Source organism: Hydra vulgaris, chromosome 09, assembly GCF_038396675.1.
Source record: "Hydra vulgaris chromosome 09, alternate assembly HydraT2T_AEP".
Classification (NCBI taxonomy): domain Eukaryota; kingdom Metazoa; phylum Cnidaria; class Hydrozoa; order Anthoathecata; family Hydridae; genus Hydra; species Hydra vulgaris.
The window spans coordinates 17,167,697-17,190,473 of record NC_088928.1 but is presented as its reverse complement, the minus strand read 5'-3'; the positions used below and the strand labels follow the sequence as shown (position 1 = coordinate 17,190,473).

The following is a 22,777-nucleotide window of genomic DNA, read 5'->3' as shown; positions in this document are numbered from 1 at the left end:
CTACTTACAGTTTTTTTAAAAATTGGCCTTAATGTAAGGCAAAAATTGAAGTCTTTAGTCTTGAAAATCTTTGCGTAGGCCATAGCCTTGAAACTCATAATCTTGGCCTTGACCTTAAAACTCTGAAAAACCATTCTAGTCAAAAAGTAAAGAAAGGTATTGGAACAAATTTAATCATTATATTTAAAAAAATAAGTTAAAATTTTTCTAAGATTAGCAATTAGGGCACTTGTTTACCAATAAAAAACATATAATATTATTAATCACATAATTTATTTATATTTGCAATTTGTAATTTATTTCTCTTAATAGTTGAAAAAATCTTTTTATTCAACAAAATAAACTTTTAAGTAAGTTTCTTAGAGTTTATACATAGAAAAAAGGCTTAATCATCTTTAGACAAGTAAAAGCTTTCTGGCAATTACCAACTTTTGTAATATTTTTCTCTAGATCATTAAAATCATTTTCATAACAATAAGTTTCCCAACCATATTTTGTGCCAAACAAATAAAACTAAAAGAACTCCAGTAAAATGGAAAACCAACTAAAAAAGCTACACTTTCATATTGACAGCAATGTCCTCTCTGACAAATCTGTTAATATGAAAGTGCCTATGAGAGAACCTGTTTTCTAAGCTGTGTTATCTTTACTCTTCAGCTTTGTATAACAGATAAGCTTTCGAACAGTAAAAAACCATAAATGATTTTATAGCTATTCCTAAAAAAAGTTGACATTTTTTAGATACCAAACATTTTCACATTTGCTACACATTTTCACCGTACTTTTTATGCGCATAGTACATGAAATTCAGCAACAGCTAAATTTACCCTTACATTCAGCTATATAAAATGTAGTAATAAGATGAAACTCAATATTTTTTATGCTAGAGAGTCTAGTGGAACAGTCTATTGGCTGAGAATTTTAAATCATTTTGAGCTACACTAGAGATGAGCAAAATTAATGCATCATGGTTTCAAAGTTTTCTATTTATAATTTCAATGAAAGTGTACTTAGCCTATGTTGTCAGAAAATGCATGTAGAATAAAATCTATAATAGAAGAGTTAAAAGAGGATTTTAACTCAAGGTTTTCCAGCTTCAATTATAACAAACGCTTAAACATTTCTACTGTTTATGATCTAAAGTTTAAACTAATTTATCACATCAGATAAGAAGAAAGATACCTTAAAATAGTTAAAAGCACAAAAAACTAAATAACACTGATCTTAAAGATAATTCTTCCATAACTGACAACTCGCATCAATTAGGTATCGAACCAATTAATTCTTCTGACTCAAGCCAAAAATCTAGCTTTCCACTTGAAAAAATAAAAATGGCTGAAAGAAGTACCTGAAAACACTGAAAATCACAAATAAATAAAAATTCTCTGACAAAAGTTTCTTTTACAGTTGCAGGTAAAAAGAACTTTTGACAGAGAACTTTTTTCTGATTAAAAAGAAAAAATGTAAGTTATAAATGATTTTAAAATAAGGACATTACAAATTTATTTTTTTATAGTCTAACTCATACTATATAGATAAAAATGTTACAGCTATTCACGAAAGTTTAAACGATTGCAGAATTTTTATCAAGTATGTTTGGTTTTTGTTTAATAAAAAAAAACTGTAAAATGATATCAAATTAATTTTTTTTGTTTATTAAAGAAAAAGTAATTAGCTTTAAAATGAATATGAACATATTATAAAAATTTTAATATTTAATTAAAACAATTACAATAATCATATAGGAAAAAAAAGAAGTACAAAAGTTGAAACAAACTGCAACATTCGAACAAAAAAAGAAAAAAAAAGAAAAACTATTATTTTAAGTGTCCTCCTTTGTTTTTATAGCAAAGATAAACTTGTTTATGCATTGATTCAACTAATTTTATGCACATCACGGGAGGTACCTTCAGACAGTACACATCCAAAAGTTGCTTCAAATGCTGAGTTGATTGAATTTAATGGTATGTCAGTTAATTGTCGATCCAAGACCAAATATTTTTAATTGCGTTGAGATCTGGTGATCTAGGGCACCAGGACATCACGTTGAACTTTTTTTTCAAAAAATATTCTTTGATTGAGTGAGCTGTGTGAGCTGAAGCCCCGTCTGGTCGAAAAATGAATTGCTTTCTTTTGCCATGCAAGTGTCTGATTGATGGAACTAAAAACATTTCCAATGTGTTCTTGTTGGTGTATTGATTAATTCAGCCTTCGTACAGCTCACAGAAGCCTATACCTTTATGAGAAAAACATTACCAGATGCCAACCGAACCTCCACCGCCTTGTCGCCGATGTTGCAAAAACCTGTCTGAATATTTCTCAGTTGCAAATCTTTTGACATAGATTCTTCCCTTGCGGTTTACGACAATTAGCTTCACCACTCCAAATAACTTTTGCCCACTGTTCTATAGACCAGTCCAGCCTTTCATTGGACCACACTTGTCGTTTACATTTATCCGTGATTGAAAGAATAGGTTTTCTAGCAGCTATGTACGTTCTAATACCTTTGTCCAACAATGTTCATCTCACGAGCTCTGCTAACTTTTGGATTATTTTTTGACTCGTTGAAGATTTGGGCTAGCTTTTTGTAGCTGAGTCTGGGGTTTTCTCTGCTCATTCTGAATATACCACTTTTGTCACGGTTGCTGAGTTTGGATGGTCTCCCAATACGCGGCATGTCAGAATCATCCTTGGAAAGTTCCCGGGTTTTGATGGTTTTTCGAACGCAATATTCAGAAACATGAAGTATTTTGCCTATTTGAATGTTTGTGTGATTTTTTGCCATACCAATAACTTGCCACTTGATCTTACTAGAAACTGATTTTTAACCCATTTGCACACAATTGAAATTAATTTGAAATTTACAATATTTCAAGTTGATTTTTAATGAATTAAAAGCTGCCTGATGATGTTGTGATGAATTTTTTGATTGTAAACTTCTCATTTAAACTTTATTTAAAAATAAAAAAATTTTTGCACCGGATTTATCAATTAATTAACAAATAATTGATCCTAAATAAAATCATTTAAACTTTTGTGATACCTCTTAATTAGTATTACCTACCTTTTAATGAAATTTCTGAGTAAACAGAGATGAGTTGAGATCTAGTTTTTTTTATTCTATTAACAAATAACCTATTTACCAAATTGGAAAAAAAAATTATTTTGATATCTATTTCCGCTAGATTTTTATTCAAGAAAAACCGAAGATTAGATCTTAAAATTCTGTAATCATTTTAACTTTCATGAATAGCTAAAATAGAAAAATATGTATATTATTTACATTTAATGTGATGACTTTTAATAACTGTATTTATCACAGAAAAACTATTTTAAAAACTATAAACAATATTAAAAAGTATTGCAGTTTTCTATGCATTTGTGATTTGTTCATAAAACTTAATTTGAAAAACTTAAAGTGAAATATAATTACAGTAAACAAAAAAATTTTGTTTCTGTAATCAGTCGAAATTTTAATAAGTTAAAATAAAGGCTTTACATCACAATCTTTTTACATTATAATCTTTTTAAATATATATATCTTCTTAATTCCACATATATAATATCTTTTAGAATGAATGAAATAATCTTTTACTTATTTTACCTGCCTTAAAAAGAATTTCTTTATAAATGGTAGCAAAATTACAAAGAAACATGGATATATATATATATATATATATATTATATATATATATATATATATATATATATATATATATATATATATATATATATATATATATATATTATATATATATATATATGTATATATATATATATGTATATATATGTATATATATATATACATATATATGTGTATATATATATATATATATATATTATATATATACATATATATATACGTGTGGGTATGTCTGTGTGTCAAATTTTATTTGTGGACCTGATGTTGACCTCTAACAGGCTAAGGTTTAAAAAAATTCCCAACCTCATTTATCCTAATTTGAAGGGCTGATATATATATATACATATATATATATACATATATATACATATATATATATATATATATATATATATATATATATATATATATATATATATATATATATATATATATATATAATCTAATTTAGTTATAACAATCAAAAAAACATAAAAAGTAAAAATATACCGATCAATGTTTAATTCTATTCCAATACCTGTTGATGCATCTACAGGTACATTTTCAAATCGAATTTTGGTATCAATAAATGTCAACCGAACTCGAGCAAGTACTAAGATAAAAAAAAACCTCATTTTGTAATGATATCTTAAAAAATGTATAAAACCTAACTGAATTTTATAATAAATAATCGCCTAATATATTTAAATTTTAACCATTGATTCATTTATTGAACTTCTATTTAAAAACTATATTATTGATTTTAAACCCTAATTATAGAATACACATATCCATGCCGTGCTTCAATTTTGAATATATCAAGGTAAGGCATTTTTTTGTAAGACTATGACAGGAATGTTATCTCAACCACAAGTTGAGAAAATTTTAAAAGACTAATAACTCTTGATGCAATAGAAAAGAGGTAATAAGAACAAACCTAAGTATCAGAAGCAGAAAGCTAGACTTAGCTTTGTTAAGGAAACTGTTTAATTTTTTCATAGCATGGCTTTAACCACCCAAAGGTGAACAAGAGCACAAGCTAGGGTCGGAAATAATACACAAATCAAGGAGTGAAGATAAGTGATTAGGGTTGCCTGGAGTCTTAAAGTTAACTATCTGAGTAAGAGATTGATAACAACAAAAGTTTTAAGCTAGTCAGCATGGGCCAGTAGTACTAGAGCTAATCCATTCAGTGTGTAAGCATTAAAGTCACCCACAATAATATTACTTGATAAATAGATACAATGTTTTTTTATTTTTTTATATTTATGGTTACTTGAGTTGTGGTTGCAACCGCCTCTGAACTCTACAACTCCAAAACACGAATCTTGACTAACAAGGCTACTGCGCGGAGAAAAAGTTGAGAGCGGTACTACCAGGGACGTGGTGTGAATTAAACTTGGAACTTCTAGATTATGAGGTGAGTGCTCTACCACTGCACCACTACCGCATATGTTAATTAAGTGAAGAGGTGCTAAACAGAAGCACATAAAAGAATGGTAGGAGGATTCAAACCTGATTTTACGATTGAATTGATACGCAAGTATATGCTCGCACCAAGCATGTAACTATTGGAGTCTTGGCGAATCAGAGAATAATAGCCTTTTACAGATTTAATCATGAAACAGCAGAACTCAAATTAGCTTCACAAAGAGCAAGCATGTCTGGGGAATTGTGCAAAAGGTTAGACCATGAATATTAGTAAAAGACAAATTGAAATAATTAAGTCCTAGTGATTGTTTTTTATGCTTAACAACTTTAGGTACTTTAGTCAATGTTTTAGGTTATTAAAAAAATTAACTCAACCACCCAAAGCTGTTTTATTAAAGATATTAACTCGATCATCCAAAGCTGTTCTATGCAGTTGTTTTTTTAAACGTCTTCACTTGGCTGCAAGCAGCCACTATTAGAGTTGGAAATTACTGGAAGAGAATTGATGAAGTTTATAAAGCAAGATAACAATTAACAGACAACTTAAAAGATTGCAAATTATATGAATCAGGGAAAACAAGATGAAGGGAGCGAATTCCAAAGAACTGATGTTCGAGGAAAAAAAACTAGACAAATAAGAACTTTTGGAATCGCTTAGTCCCACTAACTAACATTAAAGTTGTAACAAAAAACTCCTTATGTTGCCTCAACAATGCACACCAAATGCACTGACAGGGACACCTTTCATACACAACATGGCATTGTTACTACTCTGATATATACAGCTGTTGATAGAACCAGATTCTCTGAGAGCAAGCAAGAGCTTATCATTCAGCTTTATCATTAGAGGATAACAGGAAGAGTTGCATTGCTATCAAAAAGCTACAAGCAAAAACCATGAATAAAATTAAGAAGATCCAGTACCATATACTAGACTTGGCCAAAAACTTATCAATGCAAAAAAAGTAATGTCTATTATTCTCATAATACTAAATCTTGTGTATTATCTCAAAGTTAGTCCTAGAGGCTTTGGCAAAATCTTCAATACTGTCATTAACAAAGGCAAGTCTAACATTTCATCTCTCATAAATGGGTCTGTTCTTATTATCTCTCCCAAAATTAAGGTAAAACTATTTGCAAAGAACTTTTCTTCTAGTTCATCTCTTAAATTTACTAACAACAATTTTACTGACATCCCAGAAAAATGGGTTAACCCACTTTTAGAGATTCAAATCCCTTTAATCATCCCTCTCTCACAAGAACTCTTCTATAGCTTGTGGCCTCACTAACATAACAAAACCTGTCTAACAAAAGAGCAGAACTCTCTTCAATATTCTTCAAACTATTTAACCAGTGCACAACTAAACCTCGCTTCAGCTATGCACATAGATCATCTAGACCATATTTTAAAAATCCAGAAAATTGATCGGGTAAAATATCCAGAACATATTTTACTTTATTTTCCTCTTAATTTAGCTTTTAACTTAGTTGTTTTTAACTTATTTTTCAAACTTTTCTCATTTTGTATTAGGTCTTGGAATTAATTCATGCGCTTTTTAATTGAAAATTGAAGGTTTATTTCAAAAACTAAATGGATGAATACATTAATGAAAATAGTGTCCATCGCTAGTCACTACTTTTGCCCATCTTTCCGGCAATTTACGAATTCCGTGTCGAAAAAATGCTTCATCCTTAGAAGTGATCCAATCAGAGACCCATTTTTCGATATTTTCTGAAGAAGTGAAGCGCTATCCAATCAAATCGTTATTCATGCAATCGAACAAGTAGTAGTCAGAAGAAGCAATGTCCGGAGAATATGGCGGGTGGGGTAACACTTCCCATAGACATTTTCCAAATAGTTTTTGACAGGTTTTGCGACATGAGGTCGAGCGTTATCATGCTTAAAAATGAGTTTATCATGTCTGTTATCCCAATCTGGTCGTTTTATGACTAGAGCTTGCTTCAAATGCATTATTTGTCGTCGATAACGTTCTCCATTAATAGTTTCACCAGGTGTCAGAAGCTCATGGTACACCACACCTTTCATATCCCACCACATACACAGCATAACCTTTGCACAGTGAATATTCCGTTTGGGTTGTGATGGACCTGGTTCACCTGGCTTTACCCAGGCCTTTTTTCGTTTAGGATTCTCGTAATAAATCCATTTCTCATCACCAGTAACGATTCGATGCAAAAATCCCTTTCTTTTCTGTCTTTCAAGCAGCAATTCACAAATGGTCTTTCTTCTTTCCACGTCTCTGTCTTTCAATTCATGTGGAACCCAATGAGACATTTTTTGAATCATACCCATGGCTTTGAGGCTTTAATTAATAAGCTTAAAATATCTAATTTTGAGTCGAAAAACTGCCTCACTGTTCTCACTACTTCAATACAAATTTTATTCCTTTAGCTGTATTGCTGAAATGTTAATAGAAACATTATATTCTTAAAGCAGTGAGGCAAGGGTTGCTGTATATGACATATCAAAGACTTTTAATAAAAATTAGCATGCTTGTTTTCCCTTTTAAATTACTTTTTGGATCACTTAGACAAGCAGCCAATCTGGAATGCAATTCCTCTCCTATGACAGCTTGGAGTTAGCAATGACGGGTAAACCCTAACAAAACTCAGCTGTTTACTGCTAATAATTGCTGCAACATTGTTAATATTTCAATTATAATGAATGGTAATATACTTATAGAGTCCTCGCATTATTTTATGTGATACTGTATTACTAAGGTTATTGCAAAATTATTATAATATTAGTTGATTTAATAATAACACAATAAAAATCTAAACCAAAACATTTACCTGATTCTATAGTTTGAGCAAATGCTTCAAGCCCTTCAAATTGTCCTGTATCAACATTGCTGTTTGCAGTTGACTCCTGTCTTAAACATTCTTGAGCTAATTGAATACTTGTTGTCATACTCATTGAACTCCAAGAATATGTGCTGTCAAAAAGGTTACCTGATATAAAAAAGCAATTATTAATAACAGTAAGAGCTATATACAAATTAAATATACACTTAATAACTAGATTAAGTATAAACCAATCCAAACTACATTAAATATAAACCAGTCCAAACTACATTAAATATAAACCAATCCAAACTACATTAAATATAGTCCAAAAAGGGGTGGATCTAGACTATCTAGTAAAGTAAGGAGATTATTTCTAGGTTTAATGATTTTATTTTTCAGAATATTAGTCTTACACTGTCTTAATCTATTAACTATAAAATTATTTATATATTGAAGTCATATATTGATATCCTAACAGTCTGAGTTTTTTTTTTTTTTTTTTTTCACCACACAATTTTATTAAAATTTCATATCAATTTTAAGTCTTTCTAATTTAATTTCCATTTTCAAACAACATGTTTTAAATATCTAAATTTACAAAAAATTATGTTTAAAATATCTAAGGAAAGGGAGGGGGTTCAATCGTTCCCATACCCTTCCCCTATGGATTTGCCCTTAAGTCTAAAGTTAAACTAGATATTATCAACTGTAATTTTACAGATTAAATTTTCTAACATTAAGATCACGTTTAAGTATAGATAGAATTTGACACAATCTGTTGGTATTTGGCTAATTTAATTTCAATCGTTCCCATAACCCCTATGGATTTGCCCTTAAGTCTAAAGTTAAACTAGATATTATCAACTGTAATTTTACAGATTAAATTTTCTAACATTAAGATCACGTTTAAGTATAGATAGAATTTGACACAATCTGTTGGTATTTGGCTAATTTAATTTCAATCGTTCCCATAACCCCTATGGATTTGCCCTTAAGTCTAAAGTTAAACTAGATATTATCAACTGTAATTTTACAGATTAAATTTTCTAACATTAAGATCACGTTTAAGTATAGATAGAATTTGACACAATCTGTTGGTATTTGGCTAATTTAATTTTAAAGTAGTAAGTGTGTTATAACTACTATACATGCTGAATCAATTAACACACCCATATTAAAATGCTAGAAGAGTGCATGGTTCCATCAATCATAGATCATTCAGGTTATATTTTTAAAATTTGGTAAAATATCTGGAAATAATCTGGAATATACTTATCTCTTAAATTTGCTTTTAGCTGAGTTGTTTTAATTTTTTTTTCCAAACTTTTATAATTGTTGTATAAGTGATGAGTGAAAAACCTTAAAAAACAAATATTTTACAAAAATATACACCTAAACTCCTATCTATAGAAAATATTTTGAATATCTCCAAAACTAAAAGTTAAGAAAAATATCTGGAATTCCGGAAATATCCGGAAAAAAATAACCCCTGATCAATAGATATGCTGATTAAAAAGAATGGTGCCATTTTCAACAATATGTGGCATCTTCTCACACAGCTTGTACACTCAAACATGGATGACAGAAAAAAAGTAAACTATTGCTCAGCTTGATCATCAGATTTGATTTCAATCAAATCTATTTGGGTTTAAATGAACAAAGAAATAGCCAAGGCCTAAGCAAAATACATAACTAGTCTAAAGCAAAAACTAGATTAGACTCTTCTTTATTTAGAGGAGAGTTCTAACCCAAATTTGAAAAAATCTTGTTAAATTGATGCAAAAAAAGATGTATAGCTTACAAAAAAATAAGTAGGGGATGTTTTAAATACTAATTTTGATGTTTATTTTTTGTTGAGCCATTCTTGATATATATTACAGATTGCAGCTTTTTTATTGAATTTTTGTTGTTAAGTTTGATAATACTTTATATACAATTTTATGTTTTAATGTCATTCAAGGATGCATGATTTGTTTGACACAAAATTTTCTTGCAAATATATAAAAAATTAGTTAACTACCTTTTTTAGTTTCTATTTTATGATCTTCCTTGTATCACTTCTGATAACACATTTTAGTTTTTATTTTATGATCTTCCATGTATCACTCCTGATAACACATTTTAGTTTCTATTTTATGATCTTCCTTGTATCACTCCTGATAACACATTTTAGTTTCTATTTTATGATCTTCCTTGTATCACTTCTGATAACACATTTTAGTTTTTATTTTATGATCTTCCTTGTATCACTCCTGATAACACATTTTAGTTTCTATTTTATGATCTTCCTTGTATCACTTCTGATAACACACTTTAGTTTTTATTTTATGATCTTCCTTGTATCACTCCTGATAACACATTTTAGTTTCTATTTTATGATCTTCCTTGTATCACTTCTGATAACACATTTTAGTTTCTATTTTATGATCTTACTTGTATCACTCCTGATAGCACATTTTAGTTTTTATTTTATAATCTTCCTTGTATTACTTCTGATAAAACATTTTAGTTTCTATTTTATGATCTTCCTTGTATTACGCTTGATAACACATTTTAGTTTCTACTTTATGAGCTTCCTTGTATCACTCCTGATAACAGATTTTAGGCTTGAACTGTTTACTGACATTAAAAAAAGTTGAAAATGGGCAATACTGGTGAAGAGGAGATTCTTCATTAAATTATTATTTATTAAAAAGATTCTTTCCTTTATTTCTTATGAAAATCCATATTTCTACTTTATTTAAAAATTATTTACTTAATTCCATATAAAGCAAAAGTCTTAATAAATCAAAATAAAATTACATTTACTTGTAAACAATATTTAGGTCAAAAACAACTACTTACTGAGTAAACAGTTTTTTTCTTGCAAAACAACTAGTTTTAACTAAATTAGAGGATCACAACTAGGAGATTTTACAGAATCATTTTCAAAGAGGTGACCATATGGTATTTTTATTATTTACTGGATAATCTTAAAGGTTACTAAATCCTTATATAATCAATATAAGATAAATTTTTTTATAAATGAAATGTTAAACAAAGCAAAACAATTGTATTTAAAAACCTTTAGAAAATCAGTAAACTATAAAAAAATTTCTAACCTCCGCTCATCTTTTGCTTTTGAACAAATGTAAGATTTAAGCCATGTATTTCTAGCTCGCAACTATCATTCAATAATGCTTTCCATGGTACTGAAACTGAGATGCTAGAAATAAAACCATCAACAAGTTCCAATGCCACACCAGCATTAGCGAGCATTTCATTCAAAGCCTGAGTAAGTTAAAAAACATTTATTTAGCAAAAAGTATTCAAGTATGTAAATAATATATTAATATTACGTTACAGCTTATGCTATAAATTTATTTATTAAATAAAAAATTAAACAACATTAAAAAACATGCATCAAATAAGTTAAGCTTTTAATTAATAATAAGATTTATATTACTTATAGTAGCATATATCAACTAACAATTGGTATGAATTGATTGAATCTATATTATTTACTAAATACTCGGCCCTGATCTTCAAAAACAGGTTAACAGGAGAAAATGCATTTGGTTGAAAAAAATGCAGAGCGTACATACATTAAATGTACATTAAATATGATAGCCTACAACTAGATAAATCAGTTAATGTACTCCATACATGTATTAATACACTGCAGCCTTAGCCAAAGGCTAGATAGATCATAAAGTCAATGTATGATTTATTTATGGGTGGATAAACCGATGTTTGAATATCCGCTCCACTGCACCTATGGCTAGATAAATCAGTTAATTTATGTACACCCCACTGAGCTAATGGTAGTTATAGTATTTATAGGGTATGGTTATAATAGTATTTATGCGGTAGTGGTGTAGTGGTAGAGCGCTTGCTTCATAAGCGAGAGGTTCCGAGTTTGATCTCCACCACATCCCTGATAGTACCACACTCAACTTGCTTTTCCAAGCAGCGGCCTTGTTTGCCAAGGTTCGTATTTTGAAGTTAAAGAATTGAGAGAGGGTTATAACCACAATTAAGTAGCCTCCTTGTCTGTAGTGGCCCTCTCGACCTTGGGAAGGTGAATTTACATTTTTTTTAAAAACAGTATACAAAAATTAAAAAACAAAAGCAAAAACATTCTTAAAAAAAAACTTTTTTACTTAAACTTTGTAATAAGAAAGCATATTAAATATCATAATCTTTAAAAAAAAACACACACACAATAATAACAACTTAAAAAATGCTTTTACATTTCTAAAGAAAGTTTTTTATAATACTTATATTTATTTTTATTATATCAAAATATTTATATACAAATAGATATCAAATAGATACTAAAAAACACACCCAAACATCTAGGAGTATGTTGGTGACAGTTCCTTTACCATTATATAAATCAACAGTTAATTGATCCAAGTCCAACTTTTCTTTCAAGAAATCCCCTAAATAATGCTGCAATAGATAACGACATGCTCTCTTTTTTATTGATTCGGACCATGGAAAATACCAGGGCATTCTAATTAAGTTTATTCATATTGGAGAGTTTAAACTATCCAAGCTAAAAAAATAATAGCAAACTAAATTATTTAATTCGAAATTATAAAATTGATAATCGTGATATATAATAAAAATCTTAACACCAAATAAAACCGAAAACAATTTGATAATGATATATATATATATATATATATATATATATATATTTATATGATATATATATATTTATATTTATATATATATATATATCATACAATATATATATATTATATATATTATATATATTGTATATATATATATATATATATATATATATATATATATATATATATATATATATATATATATATATATATATATATATATATATATATATATACATATATATATATATAATATATATTTATAAATATATTTAATATATATTTATATATATATATCAATATCTTTTGGTGAAAAAAGAACTTACTCTTTTTTTTTTAGTTTAGATAAGTTCTTGAGGTTCCTCTTTGGATTCTAAATTTTTGATGGGTCCTAATATTGTTTAAATTTTTTTTTTCTAAACTATATCAACTTGATACTTAAAAGAAGCAAAATAATATGCTGATTTTGAAAATAATATTTGTTTTTATTAAAAAATTAAAATTAAAAAAGTAGAGTTGTTTTTTTCATTAAAAACCCCCGTCCTCAACAAAACGGGGGTTTTAAGGTAGTATTTTTTTCCCTAAAAAATTTTTTTAATAAAATTATTATTTATGAAACAAGCATTTTTTTCTGCTTTTTTTGAGTCCAAGGTTGATATGGTTTAGAAAAAAAAAATTCAAAAATATTAGGACCTGTCAAGAATTTAAATTCCAAAGAGGACCCTCAAGATCTCATCAAAATCAAAAAATATTTTTTTACTTTTATCTTATAATTAATAGACATTGATTCGTGTCTCAGTAATATTGGTTTTTAAATATATATATATATATATATATATATATATATATATATATATATATATATATATATATATATATATATATATATATATATATATATATATATATAAATAATATATATATATATACATATGTATATATAATACACATATATATATAATATATATATATATATAATATAAATATATATATAATATATATACACATGTATATACAATACATATATGTGTATATATATAATATATATATATATATATAATATATTTAATATATATATATATATATATAATATATATATATATATAATATAAATATATATATAATATATATACACAGGTATATACAATACATATATGTATATATAATATATATATAAATATATATATATATATAATATATTTAATATATATATATAATATATATATAATATATTTAATATATATATATAATAGCTTTCAATTGATCTAGAAAGTTTTAAATGTTTCTGGAAAATTAAGAAGTTGAGAAAACTCCTGAAAGTTTTGGAAAACTTAAAACAGTTTTACAAAGCTTTAGAAAATACTAAAATGTTAAATTCTATGTAATAATTTCAGGCTGGCATTTTTTGATTAAGACAAATCTATGTTTATTTCAAAAGTTAATTTATTAATGATACAGGAAATGGGTCATAAAAGTTAAGCAGAGTTAAATAGTAACTACTTGTTACTATATAAAATATATGTTTTGTAAATAAAATACTATTAAAAAACTGTTAGTTAGCTTTTTCAAAAATAAACTGAACTAAAGAATTGATACAAGTTTTTTTTGTTAATTAAAATACATTGATATTTGTTAATTCACGTTGTGGTGTTTGTGAATAAAAATCTTGCAAAAAATATTATGGATAATCTTAAATATTGTTTTACAATATACAAAAGAATAACTACTATATCCTGGTACTTTATTACATTACTCTATTTCGTTATAGTGCATAATATATCTTTCAGCTCATATTATATATTGCCCAAGTAAAAATTTGTTCTATGACTCTCAAATAGTTTTTTATTATGTTAGTTTATATACCTTGTTTATTTAACTTAAGATTCTACTAGTTGATAATAAATTTCTCAATTTCTAATTAATACTTTAATCTAATACACAAAGATTATTCTAATATTTTTTTAAAAAACTGTACTTTTTTCGAAACATTGAGTAATTTGTCCCATGATTTTTTAGGATGTTTAGGTTTTATGCTTTTAAATTTATTAGATTTATATTGTTAATATTATACTTTATATTATATACAATTATATATCTTATTTATTTCTAATAATATAACTTTAACAATAAGTAACAAACCAAAAAAAATTTTCATTATTATTCAAGTCTACTTTTCTAAAATAATAAATAAAATCATATTATTAATAAATAAATTATTATATATACATTATTACGTGAACTACCTACTAAAACTATTACATTGCAAAATACTATCTACTAAAACTATTACATTGCCAATGTAAAATGAAGAAACTATATGTGTATGTGAAATGGATAAATAATTATACCCATTATAAAGGTTTATGTATACACATACACATACTTATTATTCAACTTATATATGTGTATTCTATTGTATTATCCACGGAATAGGATCTAATGGAAAAATAAAATTATTTTGTATTTATAATCAACTGAAGATTGATAGTAGGTAGACCTTACACATTTGTTCTCTCGCGTAATCAATAGTTGAAATCAAATATTTTCTTTTCTGGCATTAAAAAAGGTGTTAACTAAAAAGGTATAAGATCAGCAAACATTTTCCCTAATAACACTTATAAAATATCAAGAATGCTGGTGAATTATCTCTCGTGTTATGACAATTTTTATCGAAATCGTAAACATGAAAAAGACGGGGATCTGCAATATTTTTGAGCGCAGTTTTAAGATAACTTAATTAAAAATTACTTTCGATTCGCTAACTGGAAAGACGGAACAACGGTATCCATTACAGGTAAACGCCAGCATCGCTATAGGTAAACGCGTTAGAGATCAAAGAACAATCAATTTTATTTTATAGAGAGAATTTAGCCCAAGTTTAAATCAATCTCTTTAATCGGTTTTATACTGATCACCAGTACCAGTTCCGTCACTAGATCGAATCAGTCTTTAAACTTTTTATACTCGATCGTAACGGTCTGTTTTATCTAGTGGAGCCAAAGTGGAACCTATAGCAATAATACTCTTTAATAATATTGACAGCACATAGCAACATTTCATTGTTTGTTCTTTGTCGGGCTTTCACAGCTAAGAACCGGTGAAGTCAACTTTTCAAGACCCGAATTTAACTGGAAGAAGAATTTAGACGATATGCGCAAACCGAATTTAACTGGAAGATAAATTTAGGCCATATGTATACTCCGAATTTACCTGAAAGAAGAATTCACGACGTTTAAATTGAATTTAAAGCGAAAAGAAATGGAAATTGGAGTTTGAATTTTACAGACACATTAAATTGAAAGAGAAATTTTATAAAATCAATGAAAGTACATTTTTGAATAATCATTTTTTATACACCAAAATGTAAGTTTCATAGTATTATCTTATTTTGAGGGAGTTACAAACTTAAGATGATAATTATTTTTGAAGGCATATAAATTGTACACATATTTTTAAAATTTATCGATGAATATAAATTTAGTTGAGAATAGCAAAAAATTATTTTATCAACTTGTTACCCTCACGTTTGGGGCAGAGGGGGAAAAATTTTTTGGCTTTTGTGCTACAAGCCTACAATCATCGCAACTTTTTGCAAAGCATTATTGTTTGACATAAGTATAAACCTATAAATGCTTTGAGTTTGCTCCATGTCTGAAAGTTATATATCTTAAAGACCAAATAATGCTGGATCCGTCACCGATAACATTTACAATAACTCTCTCTCTCTCTCTCTCTCTCTCTCTCTCTCTCTCTCTCTCTCTCTCTCTCTCTCTCTCTCTCTCTCTCTCTATATATATATATATATATATATATATATATATATATATATATATATATATATATATATATATATATATATATATATATATATATATATATATATATATATATATATATATATATATATATATATATATAAATATATATGTAACTCCTGCTGATGTCATAGATAATCATTTTTTTTTTAATATTCTTATACAATATGGAAAATCAATATAAGATAATTCAAAATATACAATTTTATAAAAAAGTCACAATTAATCGTATGTTTACTACTTTTTTATTATAAATTGTTTGAAAATAAAACTTTGATCAACCAGGAAAATTTTTGCCCTGGTTTGCACACCTTAAAATTTTTTGCGTTTGAAAATGTATTGTTTATAGAAAATTTTTGGAAAAGTTTTGGCTGCTTTTGTTTGCTTTTATATCTATAGGGTCATTCCAAACATGTTGTGCTTAAATTAAAATGCGGCTCCCCCTCTCACTCCCGATGTTTTTTAATGAGTTTCAACCGTGATAATGAATAGCGGAATATAAAAGTATAAAAGCGGGCCAAACAAGACATAAATAAAACAAAATCGAATAAAATAAACAAAATTAAATAAACAAAATAATCAAAACTATAATATTCAATAGTTATTTAGCGGTGAAACTAATTTTAAATATGAGAAATAAAGACATTTTCGATTACTTAATTAGAGGAAATTATGAAAATAAATATGAAAGTTTAATTAATAAGGAAGCAAAAACCAAAGTTTGTATATTGATTTCTCAATGTTATCCGAACTACAATGAGATGAGGTTAACCTAAAAATTTATGGAAAACTTTAAAAAGAAATGGAATTAAACAGGTAGACATAAAGGAAGGTTTATAAATTGTTACGAGAAATGGTTAAATATGGAATTTATTGTAAACGAACCTCAACAGCAAGTTATGATAAAAAATGTACAACGAGGTGCACCTTCAAAATCATTTGAAGATCTCTCAACATCATTCAAAATCATGATTGATGGGAAAGTTTCCACTCTTCTTTCTCCATTAAGTGATTCTTATCAAGTTTGCAATATATGTGGATTAAGTCCTAAAAAAATAAATGAGTTTGTAATGGCTTACAAAGACAACCAAATTAGATGTCTTCGGACCTTGGAATTCGCACTCTCCATCTCTGGATTCGTTGTTTTGAATGTCTGTTACATATTGGACAGAGAAGAAGAGCAGGATACAATGATTGCGGATTTTTTAATGCAAACACTCCTGAAAAAAAAAAGTTGCAAATCTAAAAAAAGAAATTCAGAAAAAAATAAAAGATACACTCGGACTTATTGTTGATGTACCAAAAAGTGATGGCTTTGGTACATCTAATGATTGAAACACAGCAAGAAGGGCATTTAGAAGCCATAAAACGTTTACTGAAATACTTGGAATTGATAAGGATCTTGTTAAAAGATTTTTTATTGTTCTTTGTGTATTGTCCTGTAAGCACCCAATTGATCCAGATAAACTAGAAATATATTGCAAAGATACATTTAAGACATATGTAGCACATTTTAAATGGTATCCTATGCTTGCTGGAGTGCACAAGATGACTGTCCAATCACACCAGGTTGTAAGAGACAAGTCAGTTCCAATTGGCCTCTTATCTGAAGAAGCCCAGGAAAGTAGAAACAAAGATGTTAAAAATTTTCGACAACATTTTACTAGAAAATAAAAATTCCATCAGAATGTTTAGACCTTCTTTTGTAATTTTCTTAATACAATTATACTCGTTATTGTATTCTTAGTTGTAGTATTGATAATTTGGGTCCTAAATAGATTTACTTTATTTAAAGAAATCTGTAAAAAGCTGCATGTTTACATTAGCACATTTATTTTTTAAGTAGGGATTTGACACCCGTTTTATTTCTGTTTTTTAAAAAATCAAACCTTTTATAATTATGTATTTTTAAATAGCTCAGTTTAGTAAAAAAAAAAAAATTTATAAATACTAAAGACAATTCATTTTTATTTATAATCTCAGTGTAAAACCAAAATAGTGCGTTCTTTTTAAGTAGTCGTATGTTATTGTTGTGCTCCCATATGCATAAAATATTCATGTCTAGGTAATTATAAAATATGTGTCCTTAATGATTTTGTTTATTAATCGACCAGAAAGTCAAACTTAAAATCAGTATTATGGAAATAAGTTTTATCATATAGATCTAAAAATAAATGTAAATGCAAAAAGTATGTCACATGTTATGTCATGTGTTCTTGGTGTGTTATTTTAGAGTTTGTTTATTCTACATAATAATATTCGTAAGTGTACCGTAAATCATGGAAATTATTAAATTAATTTAAATATTGTTATGTATCTACTTTTTGTCCTTGGTATTTTCCTTGTGTCAAATATTTTGTCTACTTTTTGTCCTTGGTGTGCTACTCTACATGTTTATGCAACCTATTAAGATGTAATAAATGTGTAACTTCTCCAGAGAGTATTTAACTAAAAGGTATTCCAAAAATGATTATGTTAAAATAAGTACGTTAAATGTAAGCTATTACGCTATGTGTTCATGGTGTTCTGCACATGCATGATATTTATTCATTCAATAAAAATGTTTCATGCATGCTGGTGACTATTTATAGTTAATAGAAAGTTGAAAATTAAATATGAAATACGTATCACATGTTTATTATTCGTTTTTTTCTTTGTCCTTGGTTTCGTGTTATTGATGTGTCTTTTAGAGGTATGACAACTGATATTACAATGATAGTTATTGTTGGCCAGAGTATAATGAACACCAAAAATTTTAGCTCTTTAGCTTCAAAATCGGCAAAGATGATTTTTGCCTCAAAAGTGACATTTCTGGACCACTGTGCAATAGGTGAAAACTGGTAACATTTATTTGTTATCAAAACCTGCTTTGTTTATTATCTTGTAATTAATTTTATTCCCCTTTTCAAATGATTTTATAAAAGTAAAATATATTTAACAATTTTTTGAGTTTTTACCAAAGTTTGTGAAACGTGGTGAAAAATTCATAATGAGATAATTTTTATGCCACTTTACATCATTCAGTATTAAAGTCTGAAAGTTTTCAATTATTTAGATATGACTTTATAGCAGTTAGAAATCGTTTTGGCAAGGTGGAAGATAAGTTTTAAAGGTGTTGAAGGTGATTTAAAAAAATTTGTTAATTCTTTAGACCAAACCAAACTACAACGGTTTTCACTTTTATTAAAACTAATAGAACAATAAAATGTTAAAGTTTACACATTTTTGTAAAAAACAGTTCAAAATTGCAAATCTAGTGTTTTGCAAATCTAAACATTTTTTGGAAAATCCTCTCATCGCAAATATTTTATGATCAGCAATAAATTTATGCTTTGTTGATAAGCAACTTATAAACATGATTTCTCTTTGTCTAATACCAATGGAAAATGTTTTAAATACAGTGTAAGAGATGTTTTAATCTTTTATATTACAGAGACATTTTAAACAGAGACCTCAAAACCACAACTACACAATATAGATAGTTAAACAGTATACGATTCAGCGATGGAAACATGGAAGGTCACCTAATACAACACTTAGTCATATATATACCAAAACAAGATCAGTTTTTGAATTATTATTTGCACGATATTAAGATTATTTTTAATTCATTAATTTAAAATGTATAATATTTTGGGTAGGTTATACGTTAAATTTTGAAAAAACATTTTCACTACAATTTTTGTTTCAAATTTTTTCTCTTTGTAATTTTAATTTTTTTTTTTTTTTATGGTAAAAGTGGACAGAAAGGAAGGGAGGGGGTAAATACCCTTACCCGTAATACAATGGTTAAAACGCTGATACAGCTTGGAATAAATTAATATATGTTTTTACACTAGTTTCTCATGTGATAGATTACAAAACATGTATTGACATTTTGGAAACATTTTTTTTTTAATTGGAATATACAAATATGCTTTTTGGACTATAAAAATATTGGTTCAGCTTCCCCTCTAGTCTCTGGTACTTCTGGTTATGTCAGAGAGCGTGTTAAAATTTTTGAAGTAAACTTCGAAGATGCTATGGTTATTTTTTATTTTTATTTATTTTATTTGCCGTATAATATTATTTACAATATGATTTATAATATTATACGGGGAGGACTTCAAGAAGATCGTAATGACCTTATCACGAAGCACTTAACAAAACTCTATTTTCTTCTACAATAAAAACATCTAGGGTAAAGTGAGGTTAACTGGGTACAGTTTTTTTTGGGTGATGTAATTGTAACAAATTACTGCTTTTCCATATTTTTTCTGTTCATAACTATGAGAATATTAATATTCCATCTAATAAATTCAAATGAATTAGTTAATATATGCTGTGGCCTTGTAAATATTGCATTTTTTAGACATGTGTCCCGTGGCCCAGTTAACCACAGTGACGGGTTTAACTGGGCCACCCTATGGGGTTGACTGGGTACATACTAGTGAAACTACAATAATATTAGTTTTTATTTTGATAATATATTTAGTTAAGAAAGATAGAATTAATAAACAAAATAAACGTGATAACAATAAAATTATACAATAAAAAAAACACAAATTAGTGAAAAAATACACCTTCGATGTGAAAAAATTGTATGAATATTTCAACTATTAAACATTAATAAAGCACTATGTTTACATAACAATGGAATAATTGGAAAAATCGAATTGAAAGGAATATAAATTGGCGAATCGTCCCGTTTCTCCGTGAAATAGAGGAGTTGGCAATTTTCGAACAATATCGGATGCAGGAACGAAGGTCAGCTCCTCATCTGTAATATAAAATTTTGTTGTCCTATTTTGATTTTTCAGCCACTTAACGCTAAAACCATCTTGCGTTTTCGAAATTATTTTGGCAATATAGTGCCTGCTAGACTTTTTCTTAGCTCCGTGCACCATAGCAAGCACAAAATCATCGACGGTTATGGGCTGGTTAAAATCATCCGTATCTTCTCCAGAAGATAATTCTGAAATATCCAATGAAGAATCGGCATACTCTACTTCTGATGATCCTTCGTCACTGGACTCTATTAATTCTTTACGCTTTTCTTTTCTTGGGGCAATGGACTTAGGCTTAGATTTATTTGCACGCATTTGTGCAGCTTCTTCCAATTGCCGTTTGACTGGAGTATCCGTTAAAACAGCAGACTTTCCTTTCTGCTTTGGTTTTCTGTTATTTTTACGCATTCCGGCTTTAGGGAATGGTCGTATTTGTTACGGAGAAATAAGTTGACAGTCAGTTAGTGAGGTTGGTATTTCTATAGTGGTTGATACTGATGTTGAGGGTAATGTTGTCGATTCAATGGTCGTATCTGAAACAGTTGGATCTGGTCTATCTGTAACTGTTGCAGCTAAAAAATCTTCTTCTGTAAATATTTGGGAATCAAATGGGTAGATTCCTGCTGCTTTGAACCCTTGGGAAATATTCCTTGGCGTAAATGCTAACGGAAAAGCAGTCCCCAGTAATTCTCCTATGTCATAAATTGTGATTGGAGTCGCAGGATGGTTTGTCATCCAATCATTGCAGGCTCTGTTGTAGTGTTTTTTTAAGGGACCGAATACGCTCACATCCAGAGGCTGCAACTTATGGCTGCAGTGCGGAGGGAAGGTCAGCAACATTATGCCATTAGTCTTTGCATAATTCAACGCAGCAATACTTAAGTGGCTCTCGTGGTTGTCTAATAATATCAACTTTGGACTGTCTGTTGTAGGTCTTACGTGATCGACAAAATGTTTGAGGACATCAATAAAAATATCTGAAATCATCCATCCAGATTTTGTTGCTGCACCTTTTGTTCCAACAGGTGCGCCTTTAATCATGTGTTCCTTAAAAAACACTCTGGGAAACAGCAAATATGGAGGTATTGCAGTTCCTGTAGCTCCAACAATACAACATGCTGTAACCAAGACACCTCGTTCAGCTGATGTTGCCTGGCCAACTTGCTTTTGCCCCTTTAAAGCCAAAACTTTTACTGGTTTATGTAAACTTGTAAGACCAGTCTCATCTAAGTTAAAAATGTCTTGTGCTTGTATATTAAATTGGTTAATAACACCTTCTAAATTTGAAAAAAATGCTCCAACATTAGTTTTATTGAAACTAGTGCAACGGCTAAGACTAGTTTGTTCGGGGGTTCTTAGCGCCAAACTCTGTTGTCTCATAAATGAATGCAGCCATTCTATTCCAGCCATTTTTTCTTCTGTCCAATTACATTTCACGTTTTTGTTATTTACTATGGCAAACTCAAAAGCTAAGCGACGAACTTGGGTAAATGAAAGTCCATGGTGCATGTTGACTGCATCTTGAATATATTTTTTCAATAGCAATTCTTCACTTGAGTTGAAAACGAGTAAATGTTCATTTGATGGTCGAAAATTAACCTTAACTCCATCAGGTGTATTTTTAACTTTGAGCACATACCTGGCTAATGTATTTTTTGGTATCTGATGACTGGCCGCTGCTTTTCTTATCGATAGTTCTCCTTTTATAATTTA

At 28.2% G+C, this 22,777-nt stretch overlaps 2 protein-coding genes across 3 annotated transcripts in view; both read right to left on the bottom strand.

The window, feature by feature from the left end:
• LOC100213404 (autophagy-related protein 2 homolog B) overlaps positions 1–12,404 on the bottom strand; it is a 92,847-nt gene extending 80,443 nt beyond the window's left edge. For both annotated transcript variants that reach the window (XM_065804892.1, XM_065804893.1), the window contains exons 1-4: positions 12,191–12,404; positions 10,963–11,131; positions 7,868–8,026; positions 4,133–4,235 (exon numbers count right to left, since the gene is read on the bottom strand). In XM_065804892.1, the coding sequence (XP_065660964.1) occupies positions 4,133–4,235; positions 7,868–8,026; positions 10,963–11,131; positions 12,191–12,358 (599 nt within the window). In that variant the 5' untranslated portion in view covers positions 12,359–12,404. The remainder of the gene's footprint in view (positions 1–4,132; positions 4,236–7,867; positions 8,027–10,962; positions 11,132–12,190) is intronic.
• Positions 12,405–21,499: 9,095 nt separating this feature from the next.
• LOC136085306 (uncharacterized) lies at positions 21,500–22,474 on the bottom strand. Its single transcript, XM_065806601.1, has one exon. The coding sequence runs from the start codon at positions 22,472–22,474 to the stop codon at positions 21,500–21,502; it is 975 nt and encodes a 324-aa protein (XP_065662673.1).
• Positions 22,475–22,777: the final 303 nt, after the last annotated feature.